This window comes from Podarcis bocagei, assembly GCF_964188305.1.
Source record: "Podarcis bocagei genome assembly, chromosome: 11".
NCBI classification, from domain to species: domain Eukaryota; kingdom Metazoa; phylum Chordata; class Lepidosauria; order Squamata; family Lacertidae; genus Podarcis; species Podarcis bocagei.
Genome location: NC_138136.1, coordinates 43,645,773 through 43,659,497, shown reverse-complemented (window position 1 = coordinate 43,659,497; position 13,725 = coordinate 43,645,773). Strand labels below are relative to the sequence as shown.

General features: G+C 45.5%; 1 protein-coding gene across 1 annotated transcript in view; it reads left to right on the top strand.

Moving 5' to 3' along the window:
• ITGA2 (integrin subunit alpha 2) overlaps positions 1 to 13,725 on the top strand; it is a 59,801-nt gene that overhangs the window by 26,255 nt on the left and 19,821 nt on the right. Inside the window, exons 5-15 of the mRNA XM_081213296.1 lie at positions 34 to 148; positions 260 to 387; positions 725 to 873; positions 1,163 to 1,313; positions 2,539 to 2,704; positions 2,966 to 3,039; positions 3,293 to 3,431; positions 5,027 to 5,172; positions 5,393 to 5,536; positions 6,952 to 7,155; positions 8,281 to 8,417. Coding sequence (XP_081069422.1) covers positions 34 to 148; positions 260 to 387; positions 725 to 873; positions 1,163 to 1,313; positions 2,539 to 2,704; positions 2,966 to 3,039; positions 3,293 to 3,431; positions 5,027 to 5,172; positions 5,393 to 5,536; positions 6,952 to 7,155; positions 8,281 to 8,417 — 1,553 coding nt within the window. The remainder of the gene's footprint in view (positions 1 to 33; positions 149 to 259; positions 388 to 724; positions 874 to 1,162; positions 1,314 to 2,538; positions 2,705 to 2,965; positions 3,040 to 3,292; positions 3,432 to 5,026; positions 5,173 to 5,392; positions 5,537 to 6,951; positions 7,156 to 8,280; positions 8,418 to 13,725) is intronic.

Below are 13,725 nucleotides of genomic sequence, written 5' to 3'. Positions count from 1 at the left end.
TTATTCTTATTCTTCTTCCTCTTCTTTTTAAAGACTTGCGGCCCTTTGTGGGCACAACAGTGTGGGAGCCAGTACTATGCAACAGGGATCTGCTCTGAGTTTGGCCCAAGTTTCCAGATCCTGAGAAGTTTCTCCCCTGCTGTGCAAAGTAAGTACTTAAGTATGATTCAGTAAGCAATTTCATTGCTTTAAATACGAGACAAGAGACTATGCTGCTAAAATAACTGGCTCAGACTTTTTCTATCCCCTTCTTTTGCAGAATGTTCTTCTGCCATAGATGTGGTGGTGGTATGTGATGAGTCAAACAGCATTCATCCCTGGCATGCTGTATCGGATTTCTTGAAAAAGTTTGTTCAAGGTTTAGATATAGGTCCCACAAAAACTCAGGTGTGTAGAATTGGGGCACAGGGGGTAGGGTCAGCAGAACTGAAGCGCCATGCCTTATTGGGGGGTGGTGTCTTTCCTGTTACTGCAAAGCCACCATTGGATACAGCCCATTATGTATGAGTTGGCAGTGTAAAGCTTCATTTTTTAATGTTAGGCGTGGAGGACATGTGTCCCGCTCCCACCCCCCAGATTCTGCTGAATTTAGAACTTCCATCTTCCCTGGCCATTGGCAATGCTGGCTGGAGCTGATGGGAACTGGAGCTTATAGATGTATTGCACTGGTTTATTTAGTTAGTACTATAACACTTTTCCCTCTTAATTTTATTTGAAATTTTAGGTAAGCTTGATTCAGTATGGTGTTGACCCAAGAGTAGTGTTCAACCTGAATACTTACCAAGATAAAGGAGATGTTGTACGAGCAATGTCAGAAACCTTTCAGAATGGAGGGGTCCAAACTAATACATTCCGCGCAATTGAATATGCCAGGTAAAGCACACCGAATACCAGCTGATGCTCAGCTAAACAGAGATCTTCTTTTTAATTTAAAACAGAACAACTCTATCACTGACAAAAATATATATATCTGTATGTGAGGGCAAATTAAAACAATGTTTGAATACGACTTTGAATGGTAATGTACTTGATATCAGCTAAGGATTTTGTAGTGATGCTGTTTTTCTGCATCTTCACTCTGTTGGTGGTAAAAGTACTATGTGAAAGCATGCATAAAAAGCAGTATTTGTATATAGTAAATCACACATGCTGTTCATTACAGACGTAACGCTTTCTCAAAAAAAGCTGGTGGGCGGCCAACAGCCTCTAAAGTCATGGTTGTTGTGACAGATGGTGAATCACATGATGGCTCGAGTATGCAAGAAGTGATAACTAAATGTAATGAGGACAACATCACTAGGTTTGGCATAGCTGTAAGTAAGGCTTTCATTATTGTGACTGTAACTTAACCCCCCCCCCCAATCTTTAATGCATGGATTACAAGGGGACTAAAATAATTGTGACAATGAGTCTAGAATGTAGCTCTTCTGTGAGGAATATTCATAAGGGATGGGGGCGGGGGGGCGGAATTGTTTGAGTCACATTTTCATGCAAACCTGCCTAGTTCACACTTCCCAAACCTATAAACAAGATGGACCACAGCTATCCATCAGATTTTTAACTTCTCCAAATTTTGGGACGCAGTTCTCCAACCCAAAACTGCACAGAAAGATGCCTGTATCAGTGAAACTATCGTACAAAACTGCATTATATTAGGAGAACTTGCTTGTAAACGTGTATATATTTGAGGGAGTTGCATCCATATATGTACATATTAGGAGAAATGTGCATGAAAATTCTTTTGAATTTTCAGGCAGACTTTTAAACCAAAACTTTGCAAATTGGTGCGGAAATGGAGTGAACTGTACTTAAGCTTGGAAAAATGGGAAGCACAGAGAAACTGAAACTGAAATATATGTTCATCCCCAATGTGCATTTTTCAAGTTCATAGCTGTATAGATGCTGCATTCTTCATACAGAAGTCTTCAGTGTGGTCTTCTAGATCCATTTCAAAAGAGATGCTTTGCGTATTCATCTTCACACAGTTATCTGCTTCTGTGACCCACCTAATTGTAACCTCGCCAGCTGATGGGAACAACGTAAAGTCTAACCACATCAGGAAAATGTCACATTTTAAAAAGTTTCCCTGATTGTGGTTTACACAAGGAAATAATTTATAGTGAGGCACAGATGAAGCAATGTCTGAAGTGGGCATCAGTGAGAACTGCTGAAATGCCCTCAAAGTGCTATTCCCCCCCCCCCCCAGTATGACCCTAGCAGAGAAATACATGGTGCCGAGACAGAAGGAGTAACAGGAGACAGAGGTAGTAAGAAAAGTGTGATTTCCTTTGTGTGATTTCCTTTAGCAAGTCACTTGCCCTCCAAATGCATGTACCCTCCACCCAACATGCTCACCACTGGGTTAGCATGTGGTGACTGGGTAGACAGCCCTTTTCACTGGATCTGCTATGCCCAGTAGAGGTTGTGTGAAGGGACAAAATGGAGACAAAAATGTTCTGTAACAAGTACGTAATACAGATGTGTCTGAATGCTTCTTATTAAAATTCACATGATCATTCTTCCCCCACCCCCTTCAAGGTATTAGGATACTTAATTAGACAAGACATGGATACTAGAAATTTAATCAAAGAAATCAAAGGAATTGCCAGTGTTCCCACATCAAAATATTTCTTTAATGTGTCATCTGAGGCGGCACTTTTAGAAGAAGCCGGAACGTTGGGAGAGCGAATTTTCAGCATAGAAGGTACTAAATTAAAGAGTTTCCCTTTCTACTAATCAATCCTATCCAGCGCTAGCTAACCTGTTACTTGCCAGATGTTGCTGCGTTACAAACCCCCATCATCCTTGGCTTTTGACCATGCTGGTTGGTTCTGACAAGAGTTGGAATCCAACAACATCTTGGGGGGGGCACAGGTTTCCCACCTACTGAAATCAGTGTGTCACAAAATTTATTTGTAACTGTGGTTATAGACATATGAGTAAACATCATTTTTTTTCCCACCAGGTACTGATCAAGGTGATTTATTCCAGATGGAAATGTCACAAGTGGGATTCAGTGCTTCATACTTGCAGCAAAAGGTAATGAACAGCTTGTAAACCAACACTGCATTTAACTTACATTGCCAACAATACTACCTTTTTTTTACTTGAAGAAGAAACTGTTAGAATGGTAGAGAATCACAAAACGATAGAAATGTATAAGTAGAAAAGTATATTGAAAACTACTTGTGTTGGGGATGTGTCACTGCCTCTTGTGTCATTGAAAATCATTCACTGAAAATACCTGAGTATATTTTAATTCCTGTTTGCCTTTGTTTTGCTTTCTCTTAAGGAAGTTCTGATGCTGGGTGCTGTGGGGGCCTATGAGTGGACTGGAACGGTGGTGCAGGAGACAGCAAAACAAGCTGCTATATTTCCCAAGGAAGCATTTGAAAAAGTTTTGCAAGACAGAAATCATACCTCCTATTTAGGTGAGGGTGGTGGTTCAAAGGGCAGAGTGAAATATTTCTCAAATGTTCTTGGGTACTCTTTATCACATTCCTGATTTAGAACTGTGGAAAGCCAATTAAAGATTTATCATTCCAGAGCATTTTCTTTTCTTTTAGATACTTGAACTTGAGAACTGTTGCCAGAAGTTTCAAGCATTTGCTCTCTTTAAATGAACAGTAATTTGTATTTTATCTAATTTATTGGTTAATAAAATACAGTTTTCTAAAAACCAATATGGGTGTTAGGAACTTGTTTTGACTCTTATCTACATGCCTTTTGAAGGGGAGAGACTGCAGACTCATGGGGGTCCTTGAATATTCATGTGGTTTACAAGTACAAAATGAGTCTCATAAGGCAGTCACTTCAGAATTATATTGGCAAGTGATGGAGAATTCTTTCTCCTGATTTCTATGATTAAATATTCTAATGGGGAAAACATTATGGACTTCAGAGCTATTTTCTTGAGATGTTACCAAGCCCTATATGCATCCATAAGCTTGCTAAAACTCTAAAGAGTTCTCAGACCAAGACTCTGGACAAGAAATAATCAAAATAGAAATAGCTGAGGCAAAAGCTATAAAATGGATTATGTGGCAGCTAAGTAAGGGCTGTGTCTGGTGGATAACTTTGCGCTAGCAGAAAGCACTTCCACTCACAAAAAGCAGGACACCCAATTCTTGCCAATCCCTCTTACTGAATGCAACCCCCCCTCCCCAAGCCAAGTCCTGTACTGTTCCAGAGGATTTCAAACAGCCAGAAACAGCTTTTCAGTGGGTACAATGGGCTGCAGGGAATAGGAAATATTGTCAAAATTGGGTACTTAAGGTTCCTAAAGCCCAGAATCTGGGAAAGAAAAAGACCCATAAAACCATGGGGTAGTAAATTGTCTATTTGTCAAACTAGAAATAAAGTGGCACTCCACTTCCTGGTCCATTCAGGACAAGAACGGAGCTCCCCCAGTGTCTCACCTGAGCAGTGGCGTAGCGTGGGTTGTCAGCACCCGGGGCAAGGCAAGTAATTTGCGCCCCCTAACCCGTGGATTTGCACCCCCTAACCCTAACCCCCAGATGTTGCGCCCGGTGCGGCCGGCCCCCCCTGCACCCCTCACGCTACGCCACTGCACCTGAGGGCTATGGAGTCTTCACATGTGTGTTAATAGTGCCGCTGTGCATGTGTGTCTTGACATGGGTCTTTCTGAATGCAGTTGCGTTCCACATGACAAGAGAACATGAAGCTGTATGTAGGGGGAACATAACACCCCCTGCTCCATTGTTGCATCTGTTTCAGAGCCTGGCATTTAATGTGAATGGTCCCAGATCATCACTTGTCCTAAAATATATGTATCAGAGTGGTTAGGTCACAGGGAGCAATGCTCCCTGTGAAGTTTTTTTCAGCAAAGGTTGCAGCTAATCAGAACCTCCTTTCTGTAGCTGGACCAGAAGTCATAGGACCTTGGCATGCAGCAACCGAAATAGAACCTACATTTCACTTTTAGAATACTTTTCATGCTCGGTTGCCTTTTTGAACAACTGCACCACTGTTACTTGATAACGATAACTATGACTTTGCTTTTCAGGTTATTCTGTTGCTGTTCTTTCAGCGGAAGACACTGTCTATTTTGTTGCTGGTGCTCCACGGTCCAACTACACTGGCAGAGTGGTGGTTTATGAGATTGATGTCCACGGCAAAGTAACTATTGTTCATTCTCAAAGAGGAGAGCAGGCAAGTGCAGAAGTTGGCACTGAATTTTCTTGTTTGTGTTATATATGTATAAATGTCACAGGCACCAGCTGTCGCAAGTAGGGTTTAAAACTGATATTTACTTGCATTGCAAGTTTGCCTTTCCAAAGTTGTGTATCTTGTCTGCACAAATCCAACTACAATGTATGGCTGTAACTGGCACTGACATGCGCCGTCTGATAAGAATGCTCTATCATTTCAGATTGGCTCCTACTTTGGTAGTGTACTATGTTCCGTGGACGTTAATGGCGATTCAGTAACAGATGTGCTCTTGGTTGGCGCACCAATGTTCATGAATGAGTTAAAAAAAGAAGAAGGGAGAGTCTATATGTTTTCAGTCAGAAAGGTACATAAAATATATTGGGTTGCCAAGAGAGCAACTCAAAGCTCTGATGTTTTCCTAAATACTTGGTCTATGGAGAATCCAGAAATTCCATTTGGCTCTCATCCATCCAAAGCATGTATATGGGGTAACTACATGCATGGATATCTTTCAAAATGTTTGAAATTCTACTAATTGGTCATTTGATGCGCAAGGGAGAATGGGGAGATGAAATCCACTCCTTGTTACCCCTTGCAAATAGCTGATAAGTGGTGTTGTTGTTGTTTTAAATAAATAAATAAATTTCAAGCTGTCTGCATATCTTGGTGAGCTCTTGGAATGAATGGAATGGCAAGAGACCCATTTGAACACAGTATCCTTCAACCCAATAAGGATGACTTTCATTTAAACAGTCCCCTTAGTTGGATCAATTAGCCTGATAGAAGGACTGCGCTATTTTACGCAGACAGCAATAATTACTGATAATATTGGGAAGTATGCAGAAGCTACTTACCTTAGCAATAATTCCTGAGATGCTTAATGGAAAGTTTTTATTACTTGTGTCTGTTTTTAGGACTTCCTATATAGTTGGCACAACAAAAATAGACAAGGGAATAAGATTTTCCACATCTGATTTTTCTATTTTGTAAGAACTAGGAAATTCCATTTCTTTTTCAAAGAATTGCATTCAGGTTCAAGAATATTGGTCTAGTGTGTTTCATAAAACTCTAATGCAAGAACCCCCCCCCCCCTCTGGCCTTTTCTCTCTCTCTTTTTTAATTTTTTATTAAATTTTCCAACGTACATTTATAGTATCCAATCTAAATTTATCACATATTTTCTCTTTTAGACTTCCTTCAACCTCTCTGACAATCCTCCATTATTCAAATTTTTAAATACGCATTTCCTAATTTTATATTGCATTTTATAAACCTTCACACACTTAGTTTTCATCAATACAATAGTCCTCTATCATTTACAGAACTTCTTGAAATCCCACTAGCATTATTTGCTCATCACATACACATTGCAGATAGTTTGAAAATTTTCCCCAGTCTTCAATGAACTTTTGATCTCGTATATATCTGATCTTTCCTGTTAGTTTGTCCAGTTCAGCATACTCCATCAGTTTCATTCTCCATTCTTCGAGCGTCGGCAGTTGTTCCTGTTTCCATTTTTGGGCCAATAATATTCTCGCTGCTGTTACTGCATATTGGAAAAGTTTACAGTCCATTCTATTTATTTCATTTCCTACTATTCATAGAAGAAAAGCCTCTGGTTTCTTAACAAACGTATATTTCAACATCTTTTTCATCTCATTATATATCATTTCCCAGAAGCCCTTCACCTTCTTACAATCCCACCACATATGATAAAATGTTCCTTCTTTTTCTTTACATTTCCAACACTTATTACATATTTCTGGCCTTTTCTCAAAGGGCATTTTGGGCAAACAAGAACTCCTAGAAGGGCCTCAAGGGACTGAAAATGCTCGGTATGGATCTGCTATCGCTGTTGCTTCAGATATCGATTTGGATGGTTTCAATGATGTGATAGTTGGAGCGCTACTAGAAAACCAGAATGCTGGTGCTATCTACATTTACAATGGTAAACAGAGGACAATACACACAAAATATTCCCAGGTAAATTACTTTTTTTTTTTTTTACAGAATGCTATAAATTAGGTCTGAATCTAATTACCCTGGTCTGAACCGTTCTCTGGTCTGAACAGTCATACCCAGTCATTGGCTGTGTTGGCTGGGATTCAGGGGAGCTAGAGTCTAGCAATATTTGGTGGGCCATAGATTCCCCAACCCTGATTTAGAGTTTTGTCCAGGCTCTGAGCATGGTTATTTGTCCTCTCTTTTTGTTGGTATCTTGCATGTTTTATGGGGCCTTTTCTGTCATTACAGTGGTACCTCGAGTTAAGTACTTAATTCTTTCCAGAGGTCCGTTCTTAACCTGAAACTGTTCTTAACCTGAAGCACCACTTTAGCTAATGAGGCCTCCCGCTGCTGCTTTGCCACCGGAGCACGATTTCTGTTCTCATCCTGAAGTAAAGTTCTTAACCTGAGGCACTATTTATGGGTTAGCAGAGTCTGTAACCTGAAGCGTATGTAACCCAAGGTACCACTGTACACTGTATGACTCTGAGGAACAAAATCTTTCATTGCAAATCCTAGTTCCTGTTCCCATGTGAACCTCCCTGTAGTTTAAGATCAGATGAGGAGGCCCATCCAATAGGACCTCAGATCTGGTGGCGCTCAAATGATCTAATAATCCCCAGCCTCTCATTAGCATTGCTTGATAGGGTTGGTTATGAAGTTCATTGTGTGACTTGGCTCAGTTTCTGTCTTTCAGCCTAATGTACTTCACAGAACTGTTGCAAAGATAAAATGGGGTAGGAGAACAATGTACATCAATTTGAGCTCCTTAGAGGAAAATGGAATATAAATGTAGTTTAGTAATTAAAAAAACTATAATAATTAACCATATAGCTACTGATTCTTCTTATTCTCCTTCTCCTTCTTTTACTGTTAAGGTCTTGTGGCACTTTAAAGATGAACACATTGATTGTGGAATTATGTTTGCAAGGCTAGATACTACTTTGTCAGATGCATGTGCTTTTCAAACTAACTCAAAAGCCAATGATGAAAATCAATAACTCCATTGCTAATATGAAACATTTGAGCAAGGGAGAATCCTCAAAATAACCCATATGTGAATGAAAACATCAACATGCCTGATACAAATATTTCTCTTCTCAGAAAATTTTGGGATCAGACCCTGCGTTTGGACAGCAGCTCCAGTATTTTGGAAGATCAATAGATGGCCATAGTGATTTAAATGGTGATGGGATCACTGATGTATCTGTGGGCTCTGATGGAAACGTGATTCAACTCTGGTAAGACATGGATTATTATTTTTTTAAAAGCAACAAATATCTTTAATCAGCTCTGGATCCATTCCAGTCCGGCTTCCGCGCTGGTCATGGGGCCGAGACGGCTCTGGTTGCCCTAACAAATGATCTTCGTAGACAGCTGGATCAAGGTGGGTCGGGGCTGCTGATTCTTCTAGATCTGTCAGCAGCTTTCGACATGGTCGATCACGAACTTCTGGACCACCGCCTTGCCAACGTGGAGATCCAGGGCACAGTCCTTCAATGGCTGTGCTCGTTTCTCTCTGGTCAGGGACAGAGGGTGGCACTTGGGGGGGAATTGTCATCGCACCACTCTTTGGTGTGTGGAGTACCTCAGGGTGCGATACTCTCCCCGATGCTTTTCAACATCTTTATGTGCCCCCTCGCCCAGCTTGTCCAGAGTTTTGGGCTGGGTTGCCATCAGTATGTTGATGACACCCAACTCTATCTGTTGATGGATGGCCATCCTGACTCGGCCCCAGACACACTGACCAGATGTTTGGAAGCTGTGGCTGGATGGTTACGTGGGAGCCGGTTGAAGCTAAATCCTTCAAAGACAGAGGTCCTGTGGCTGGGACTGGACGATATGGGATTGGGGGGGCAACTCCCATCTCTTGCGGGGGCGCAATTAGTGCCAGCACCGTCTGTTAAGAGTTTGGGTGTAATCTTTGACACCTCCCTTTCCATGGAGGCGCAGATTGCAGCTACAACAAAGGTGGCATTTTTCCATCTCCGCCAAGCTAAGCAGTTGGCTCCTTACCTCTCTCGCCCTGACCTAGCCACTGTGATCCACGCGACGGTCACCTCCAGACTTGATTACTGTAACTCGCTCTACGTGGGGCTGCCCTTGAGACTGACCCAGAAACTCCAGCGGGTGCAGAATGCTGCAGCGAGACTCCTTACGGGGTCTTCGCTGCGAGATCACATTCACCCGGTGCTATACCAGCTGCACTGGCTCCCGGTGGAGTACAGGATAATAATAATAATAATAAATAATAAATTTTATTTATATCCCGCCCTCCCCAGCCAAAGCCGGGCTCAGGGCGGCTAACAACAATAAAATAATCAATCAAATAATCACACAATCTAAAAATATCTCATTATAAAAATTAATTAAATCAAATTGATGGCAACCAATTAAGTAGAATTATGTGCAGGTTGCCAGAGGAGGGAGTCAGGCTGCGCCCTGACCAAAGGCCTGGCGGAACAACTCTGTCTTGCAGGCCCTGCGGAAAGATGTCAGGTCCCGCAGGGCCCTAGTCTCTTTTGACAGAGCATTCCACCAGGTTGGAGCTGCAGCCGAGAAGGCCCTGGCTCTAGTTGAGGCCAGCCTAACCTCTCTGAGGCCTGGGACCTTGAGGATGTTATTATTTGCAGACCGTAGGTTTCTCTGTGGGGCATACCAGGAGAGGCGGTCCCGTAGGTACGAGGGTCCTAGGCCGTATAGGGCTTTAAAGGTTAAAACCAGCACCTTAAACCTGATCCTGTACTCCACCGGGAGCCAGTGCAGCTGGTATAATACCGGATGAATGTGCTCTCGCAGCGAAGACCCCATAAGGAGTCTCGCCGCGGCATTCTGCACCCGCTGGAGTTTCTGGGTCAGTCTCAAGGGCAGCCCCACGTAGAGCGAGTTACAATAATCCAGTCTGGAGGTGACCGTCGCATGGATCACAGTGGCTAGGTCAGGACGAGAGAGATAAGGGGCCAACTGCTTAGCTTGGCGGAGATGAAAAAATGCCGCCTTTGTTATAGCTGTAATCTGCGACTCCATAGAGAGGGAGGTATCGAAGATTACACCCAAACTCTTAACGGCCGGTGCTGGCACTAATTGCACCCCCGCAAGAGATGGGAGTTGCCCCCTCGATCCCATATCGTCCCGCCCCAGCCAGAGGACCTCTGTCTTCGAAGGATTTAACTTCAACCGGCTCCCACGTAACCATCCAGCCACAGCTTCCAGACATCTGGTCAGTGTGTCTGGGGCCGAGTCAGGATGGCCATCCATCAACAGATAGAGTTGGGTGTCATCAGCATACTGATGGCAACCCAGCCCAAAACTCCGGACAAGCTGGGCGAGGGGGCGCATAAAGATGTTAAAAAGCATCGGGGAGAGAATTGCACCCTGAGGCACTCCACACATCAAGGAGTGGCGTGATGACAATTCCCCCCCAAGCGCCACCCTCTGTCCCCGACCAGAGAGAAACGAGCGCAGCCATTGAAGGACTGTGCCCTGGATCCCCACGTCGGCAAGGCGGTGGTCCAGGAGTTCGTGATCGACCATGTCAAAGGCTGCTGACAGATCTAGAAGAATCAGCAGCCCCGACCCGCCTCGATCCAGCTGTCTGCGGAGATCATCTGTTAGGGCGACCAGAGCCGTCTCGGTCCCATGACCAGCGCGGAAGCCGGACTGGAATGGGTCCAGAGCAGATGTTTCATCCAGAAACCTACCAAGCTGTTCAGCAACCGCTCTCTCAATCACCTTACCCAGGAATGGAAGATTCGAGACCGGGCGGTAATTGGATAGATCTGAGGGATCTAATGATGTTTTCTTTAAGAGCGGACGCACCACCGCCTCCTTCAGTTCCCCTGGGAATATCCCGGTGCCAAGGGACAAATTGATGATATCCCCCAGGGGGCCCCGCACCTCGTCTGGACACGCTCTAATCAGCCATGACGGGCACGGGTCCAGAGGACAGGTGGTGGGCTTTCCAGCTTGGAGGAATCTGTCCACATCGGCTGGAGATATCCGGTCAAAGTGGTCCAATACTGGACCCGAGGACAGTCGAGGGGCCTCCAGTTCCTTTATTGTATCCAAATTGGCAGGGAGGTCATGGCGGAGCAACAGGACCTTCTCCGCAAAAAAGCTCGCAAATGCCTCACAGCTGTGTGTCAGATTGTTATTTAAATTTGGCTGTCCTTCAAGGGACGTTAAAGACCGAATTATACTAAATAATTGCGCCGGGCGAGAGCTAGCGGATGCAATGGAGGCCGAGAAGTAAGACTTCTTAGCAGCCTTCACTGCCATCTCATAGGTTTTCATAAAAACCCTATAAGATGTTCTTGAGGCTCCGTCACGGGCACCCCGCCATACTCGCTCTAGCCGTCTGAGGTCCCGCTTCATTTTCCGAAGCTCCTCGGTAAACCAGGGAGCCCGGTTTCTGCGGGGTCGCAGAGGGCGCTTAGGTGCGATCTCATCGATGGCTGCCAGGAGCTGGGTATTCCAGCCCTCAACAAGCTCAGTCAATGAGTCGCCAGGGGGAGCATGGTCCCGCAAGGCTTGACGGAATCTATCCGGGTCCATCAGCCTCCGCGGGCGAGCCCAAATCGGCTCGCCACCTAAGCAGGGTGGGGGTGGAAAGTCAATCCTGGCTTTCAGAGCGTAGTGATCAGACCATGGCACCTTCATCGAAGGAGACATGATCACATCTATACCGGCGCCAAAGATCAAATCCAGCGTGTGGCCTGCTTGATGTGTGGGGCCCGAAACAAACTGGGAGAGCCCTAGTGTCGCCATGGAAGACACCAGGTCCAGAGCCTGTGAGGAGGGAGTGGCATCAGCGTGGAAGTTGAAGTCTCCCAATACCAATAGGTTAGGGAACTCCAAGGCCCAGCCGGCCACCGCCTCCAGCAGGCCTGACAGGGTGGCTGCTGGTGCGCTAGGTGGCCGGTACACCAGCCAGACAGCCAAGCTCTCCTCGGAGCCCCACACTAGGCCAACACATTCAATGCCGGGGATCGATGGCGATGGTAGAGCCCTGAAAGAACAATCTTCCCGGATTAATACTGCCACCCCTCCCCCCCGGCCCACAGTCCGTGACTGGTGGAGGACGGAGAAACCCGGGGGCGCCATCTCTCGTAAGGTAACAGTTACCCCTTCGCGCACCCAGGTCTCCGTCACACAAGCCAGGTCAACTCCCTGCGAGATAAAGAAATCTCGCAGGGTAGCAGTTTTGTTGCCTATAGACCTGGCATTGCACAACACCAGTGAAGGAGGTGAGTAATCCTTGCTCACCCTACCCTTGTCTCTCGGGATGGGGCGCAGATTGGAAGGGGTACGAGCATATCCATATCTCGATCCCCTTCGCCTATAACATCTGCCCCCACCGCCATACCTCCCTCGCCCCTCCACGGTCGCAATCCCAAGCCTCATACTAACCTCCATTTACAAATAGAAAACAAAACAACCAAAACAATTATACCCAAACAAAACCAATCCCCGCCCCACTCAGTGTCCAACCCCCCCCAAAAAAAAACAAAATGGAACAAACAAAAATACATAAATAAAAACCACCATTCACGGTGGTACAACAAAGTAAACAATAAAAGCACCTTTAAAACACCTTAAAATATATAAAAACATCTTTAACATTTGCAGCAGATAATGAAATAATATAATATTATAAAAAACAACAACCCCCATTTAAGGTGCTGCAAATTAAAGCAATTAAAACATTTAAAACTATTTTGTCCATTGCTGCCGGTAGCTGCTCTGTCCTCTAAACCGTGATGGTAGTGCAGGCCCTGCCCCCCAGGCCGGATGGAGTTGGCAGGAGAGGGAGCGGTCTTCCCGGCACTCACAAAGCAGCAACAGCAGTCGTGTCCCGGAGGCCTCTCTCAGGCCTCTTATGCTGTGGCGATGAGTGCAGGCCCCGCCCCCTAGGCCAGATGGAGTTGGCAGAAAGGGAGCGGTCCTCCCAACACTCACGCAAGCAGCAGCACCAGCAGTCGTGTCCCGGAGGCCTCTCTCAGGCCTCTTATGCTGTGGCGATGAATGCAGGCCCCGCCCCTTAGGCCGGATGGAGTTGGCAGAAAACGGAGCGGTCCTCCCAACACTCACGCGAGCAGCAGCACCAGCAGTCGTGTCCCGGAGGCCTCTCTCAGACCTCTTATGCTGTGGCGATGAATGCAGGCCCCGCCCCTTGGGCCGGATGGAGTTGGCAGAAAGGGAGCGGTCCTCCCAACACTCACGCAAGCAGCAGCACCAGCAGTCTTGTCCCGGAGGCCTCTCCCAGACCTCTTATGCTGTGGCGATGAATGCAGGCCCCGCCCCTTAGGCCAGATGGAGTTGGCAGAAAGGGAGCGGTCCTCCCAACACTCACGCGAGCAGCAGCACCAGCAGGATCAGGTTTAAGGTGCTGGTTTTAACGTTTAAAGCCCTATATGGCCTAGGACCCTCGTACCTACGGGACCGCCTCTCCTGGTATGCCCCACAGAGAAACTTGCGGTCTTCAAATAAAAACATCTTGAAGGTCCCAGGCCACCGAGAAGTTAGGCTGGCCTCAACTAGAGCCAGGGC